Source organism: Cyprinodon tularosa, unplaced genomic scaffold (genome assembly GCF_016077235.1).
Source record: "Cyprinodon tularosa strain WSP-4 unplaced genomic scaffold, ASM1607723v1 ctg203, whole genome shotgun sequence".
NCBI lineage: Eukaryota > Metazoa > Chordata > Actinopteri > Cyprinodontiformes > Cyprinodontidae > Cyprinodon > Cyprinodon tularosa.
In genome coordinates, this window is record NW_024038748.1 from 1,116,936 (window position 1) to 1,122,813 (window position 5,878).

At 40.3% G+C, this 5,878-nt stretch overlaps 1 protein-coding gene across 2 annotated transcripts; it reads right to left on the reverse strand.

The window, feature by feature from the left end:
* Positions 1 to 2,409: 2,409 nt before the first annotated feature.
* LOC119783385 (P2Y purinoceptor 14-like) lies at positions 2,410 to 4,924 on the reverse strand. 2 transcript variants are annotated; one of them, XM_038284883.1, is made up of 4 exons: positions 4,788 to 4,924; positions 3,991 to 4,135; positions 3,639 to 3,898; positions 2,410 to 3,501 (listed from the first exon to the last, which is right to left on the reverse strand). In XM_038284883.1, exons 1-4 carry the CDS (start codon positions 4,814 to 4,816, stop codon positions 2,793 to 2,795), a joined length of 1,143 nt encoding a protein of 380 aa, XP_038140811.1. In that variant the 5' UTR covers positions 4,817 to 4,924; the 3' UTR covers positions 2,410 to 2,792. The 2 variants fall into 2 exon arrangements, with proteins under 2 accessions (XP_038140811.1, XP_038140813.1); XM_038284885.1 differs by having other exon boundaries at positions 3,991 to 4,187; positions 4,788 to 4,915.
* Between the last annotated feature and the right edge of the window lie 954 nt (positions 4,925 to 5,878).

Genomic DNA, 5,878 nt, shown 5'->3' on the forward strand with positions numbered 1-5,878 from the left:
AAGACAAGCTTTGAGCCAACTCCCATGTCAGAGGATGAAGAGAGCACATCCAGCCAGTCACAGTCAGAGAAACAGGACTACACTAAAAAAAAGGCCGATCTCCAAAATCTATAAACAAAGGCGTTGATGGCAGCTGCACAGATGATATTTCTCTCCAGGATGGTGTCACAGCCAAACAGGAACAGACGAGGCGAAGCTAATTTTTTGTTATGCTGAATACAGTGGACAATTGTAATTTTTAACTAACCGGAAGTCCACAAAATGTAGTTAAAAGCCTTCAGGTGACCCAAAACGCTACTATTAAAGATTCTCGCATTTTGGCTTCTCTTCACTGGCTCACTACCAAACCCAGAAATGAATTAGAAATTCTCTTTCTCATGTATAAATCTCTTTCTCATCACAATCAAGCTCCATCATACGGGCTATTGGATTGCTCCATATGTTACAGAACACTTTGCTTCCACACTGCAGGTTTTCAAGAGGTTCCTAGAATTTCTATTCACAGAATGGGAGTTTTCAGGTTCCTCTCTTGTGGAACCAACTACGTTTCAATCCGTAAGGCAGACACATTAGTTTAAAGGGGCCTTTACTGCGCAAAGTCAAATTTTCTGAGCTTTTAACGGTTACAATGCTATTCCTTTATCAAAATCATGCTATAAGATGTATTTCACTTGATTTATGCATGTCTGCATGATCCTCATGAATTCTGCTCTCTGAGCAGCAGATCCTCCCTATCCTGGAAAAACAAATGGCCACACCAGATCTAAGTAGAGCTGTCTTTACTCAGCTCCTCCACGAATCACCTACCTTCACCGCACTGTTTCTATATAGTAAACAAACATTCACTTTCTCTGATCAGTGAGTGGCATTTATGGCTCAAAGTTGAGACAAAGTGGCTGCTAATCTCCACAAGGGTAGCAACTATTTATCATCATCAATTTGCAAGAAAAATATGTTTTTCATCAGTAAGAGATTTTTTTTTTTTTATGTTAGCTTTGGTTTAAAAGACAGCTTCTTTCCTCCAGGTTGGAAGATAACTAGTATTTAATAACATCTGAATAGTTCCTAGAGCCAAGGTTAGCATTTTATCATACATGTTTCTCTATAATTGGCTATGGAAGGACTAAAAAAGCATTATAGGACCTTCAAGACTATGTTTAAAACCTTTTAAAGCTCATAGAGCTGTGTACCAGATTAACACATAAACTGTGATAAGATCTGAGGCAACCAAAGTCTTGTAAATAGTTTTGTATCTAGATGTGTGAACATGGTGCCACTCCACACTTCCTGTTATCTAACACACACTTTGTCTGCCAACAAGATAATGTTTGACTTCAGCTCACTCAACAAACTGAATTTATGCCTCAGTGAATTTGTGTTTTTTCTCTCTTCCCTTTGGTTACCAATGCTACCCATCAGATAACATCGGTCAGCTGGTTCATTTGACATCCACATTTTTACATCCACAATGTCCATTGCGGTGAACATTTATGGAATTTTTGCTTTACTTGTGCATTCACAAACACATGAGAATTCTCTGTTTGACACTGACCCAGAAGGGGAGGGCAAGTGTCAATGCAGAATAAGGGTTTCAGGTCGTGAGACATACAGCTGTGACAAAAACGCAATAAACATGGCACCACAGGAGGAGGTACACGTAGCTGCAGCTATCAGATCTAAATCTCTGATTTCATTTTTGAAAGAAGACCAGCAAGATAACAACTTTCATTTGTCCCCATGATTGGCTCAAACTAAAGTTGGTTTGTAGGCGTGAGGTGTCGAATGTTCCTCCTTAAGGCTGATTTATACTCAGAAACCAGGTCAATTGCGTGTGTTGCAGTGAACGCAGATATGTCCCCGCCCCCTCCACAGACACTCTGCTGCACCTCTCCAAAATTGTAGGTGACCGCAGACAGTGCCACAGACAGGAGGCCTCTGATTGGTCAAATCTACATCCGTTCTACTGCATATTACCTGTTTGTTTCCTGTTTTGTTTGTATGACCGCCATTGTGGAAAACGAGTCGTGAATTTGGACCAGCTAGAAGAGCGAGGTGCGAGAGAACGCTGGGACCCTTTTTCCACCTGGATCTCACTCTTTTTCACCCTCATATCCCTCCGTTGTCGCACAAACTTGCCGCCACTTCCTCACCACCTTGGCCGTATTTAGACCCACAGCTGGTTCGTTGTTGTCCCTCTTGCGTTGTGGCGTGGAATAACAGACCACGCTTCAAAATTGGGCATAAATCAAAAATACCTGATTTGTTATATAATAAGATAAATTTGTGTGCTACATTTTTATTCTGGCTAGCCATGTTATCCTGGAGAGCATGTGCATGGTTTTATGAATCTTATTTTACAGCTTTTGCTACATTTGTGCAACTTTTTTTATGCAACCTGTTTTTTTGGGGTTTTTTTTAGTTCTTTTCCAGAAGGCTGTAGTTCTAATTTGACCAGTATCATCAATGTCCATAAAGACATCCATGAGGCTAAAGGCTGTTCATTCCTACCTTGATAGTGTTCTTACTGTTGACCCATGAAATGGGGAGGAAGGTGATAGGAGCTACAATTAGCCATATTCAGATGGAGCTATGGTATAACTGTTACAAATGATATTACTGGAAACTGGACAGGAAAAATGCAGTTTCTTTGAATACAATGTGAATGAAAAACAGAATTTTTAGAGAAAACAAATGTAAAGAAACGTTTAATATGATATATAGTATGATATAAGAATCTTTACTTTGGATCATGATTAAATAACCAAATGTGGCACAGTTTTATGATTTTTGCATCAGTTTTCTGAGTCTAAATTCCCTCCTAATCTTGAAGTTGTACTAAAGGACACCTCCTCTTTGATGTCCTTTGTCCTCTGCTGGTGTTCACTTCTCCTCCTGTCCTCATTCATCTTGTGAGAGATGATTCTAGAATTCCTTAGCCTCAGCCTTAGATGGTCCCGAAAATCTTTGCTGAAGATGTAATAAACAAGCGGGTCCAGACAGACATTAAGAACAGACACCATAGTTGTTAACTGCAGTGGGTAGTAGAATGACTGGGCCAAGTTGCTCTCCTGCTGAAAAGCAAACGGAAGTCGAACGATGTGATAAGGAATGAAGGAAATGCAAAAGATGCATATCAACATTAACATTTTTCTTCTAGATCTCAGAAGCTTCTTGGAGCTTGAGCAGTAAGGCTGTCTCTGCTGAGCCTGCAGCACCTTATGGTAGACACTGTAGTAGGAGAACAGCATTGACAGGAACACCAACAGGAAGGTGACTAAAGCACAGAGGTGGACAGCTTTGTAGACCAACTTGACACTCTGACTGTGCAGTTCCTCGCAGCTGCAATCAGCAGACTTCACACGCTGGTAGGTTTTCAGTAGCGGGATGAAATATGCCATCACCGCGGCCAGGAGAAGGAGCCAGGTGGTGGTGGATGTTATGCATGCAGCACGTACCGTCAGCAGGAAGCAGGTTCTTAAAGGATGGACCACCTTCAGATACCTGGAGAGAAAAGGAGATGAAACTAAAATCTTCAGTCAAAAATATTCCTGTTTACTTTTATGACTTCAACATCTGAATACTTTCGCATCAAGTAGGGGGTCAAATGGGTCTCGGAGTGATTTTACAAGCTGCTGTACCTGTTCAAAGCTATGTATCCCATAAAGAAGATGCTGCCGTACATATTGAGAAAAAGCATGGAGGCTCCGAAACTGCAGTAAATCAGGTGGATGGTGACAGAGCTGGTTGCATAGTGAATGATACGCAGCGGGAGGCTGAGACAAAGCAGCAAATCAGCTGCTGTCAGATTCTTCAAGAATATCATCAAGCTTCTGGAGACATTTCTTTGTGGTCGGCAGCAGTGAAACCACAAAATGACGCTGTTGAGTATTAGGCCAACCTGGAGATCAAAACATCAGAAACATTGGTTTGGAGATGATTTGACTCGATGTGATTAGATCTTAAAAGGCAGGGAGAAGAGGCAAAGCTCACCAGAAACAGTATGCTGTAGATCAGTATGAAGAGAGGGTAGGCTGCCCTTCCAGGCTGATCACACTGAAGAATCGTGCTCGTGTTTTGGGTGGTGACTGAGTCATTGTAGGCTGCTGTGGTCGCAGTGCAGTTTTCATGCATGTTTCTGTCAGGAAGGCATTTTATCAGAATGTGAAGTCTTTTTCAAATAGTTGTCCCTGGACAAGAGAAGGCAATCAGCTGGCCTGTAAAGGTTGTTTTTATCTAAAATCTTAAGCTTTTGCAGGGTTAAGATCCTTTTTGAAAGCATTAGCCCTCTTCTTGTTGGGTCACTGGTGTTTTGTAGGTTGTTCGTTGGACCAAAAAAGTAGACAGTAACTTGGGATGGGAAGATTCTTATAATAAGAATAGAAAACTCACAGGACTTGAATAGAGTGAAAATGGACCACAGACAGAGAAGACGACAATTATACTGGAAACAAAGAGCTTAAATTCACAGACAGTGATGAAAGAAACCAAATGAGCTGATAAGAGATGTAGAACACCCGAGACAGAAGGAAGGTAACTGAGGGAAGATACATTTTTTGACATAAAGGAATCCAATATTTAAACAACAAACTAAGGAGAAAAGATGATCTTGTCCTTTAAATGTGAGTTTTATAGCTTGCAGCAATTTTCTGCTATGGTATGGTATTGAAAAAATTATCAAAATGCAAAAAGAACAGAATGCAAAACTCAACCTTAAAAAATTAAAAACTAGAAACACCTCTCTAACAATAATAAGCACTGTACAATGCATTTAATATTGCAAGACTGACCCTTTTTCCTCATTGATGGGATTATGCATCTTGTCAGCTATTCACAGCTCTCCCCCATGTTCCATCAGCCAGATATCAGCTCTTTTGGAGTTGGTGGGTATGAATTGATTGCTTTTAGCCTTTTACCCTACAGTTCCATTGAGGTTTGGTGTTTAGCAGAAGAGGAACTTATTACTTGTGCTTCCTGTTTCCTTTGTGGTCCTTACCACAGCAAACAAATGAAACTGAAGTTAGCAGCTCTGACATTGGCAAGTTTGAGACCATTTATAAAATCAGCCTTTTTTGTAATATATTTGTTTGCAAACATTATCTCTTTAATCTAACAAGACTTTTGAGAAACAGGTGAATATGATGCAGAAAACTTCTTGATGCGATCAGTCATAGAATCAAACTGAATTAATAAAAAGGATAAAGTGCTCAACAGTGAGACAGCCTCTGAGTCTGGGTTTCAATACATTGTTCAGTGAGAAACAGTTTTTAGTGCTCTCTGAGACTGACAACCATGTAAGCCCCCTTTGAAACCCCCAAAACCCGAACCCAGACCATTTCCTCTTAGCTTTAGTATCATTTAAAGGAAACTTTTTTTTGTTTCTTATAGCAAACCAGCTGCTAAATCCAGGTTAAACAGATAATTGTTGAACTTCTCTGTAAAAGTTTAAAAAACAATGGACTTGGTTTCCAAGATTTGAAGACGTTTTGCTTCCCCTCCAGGAAGCTTTCTCAATTCAAATGTCTGGACCAGCAGTGAGTTTGAGTCTTGTTGACTTTATCAACTCTAGACTCAAACTCACTGCAGGTCCAGACATTTCACATTTAGTCCGCTGGTGAAAGCTTCTTTCAGACCGAACACAAAAACATGCACAACTATCTATTCTACCTCGTTCACCTAAGGAGAGCACTAATTAAGCATCAGATAAAAACAAGGAAGGATAGATTTTACTGTTTTGGCTCGGTGGAACATAGGAGACTTTTTTTCCCGCGATTTGGTCAGGCTGCGCAATCTGTACTGTCTATTTATCAAACAGGCAGATCTCAAAGAGATTTGGATTAATCCAATGCAATAACAAGAGGCAACTTTGCAGGGATTCATT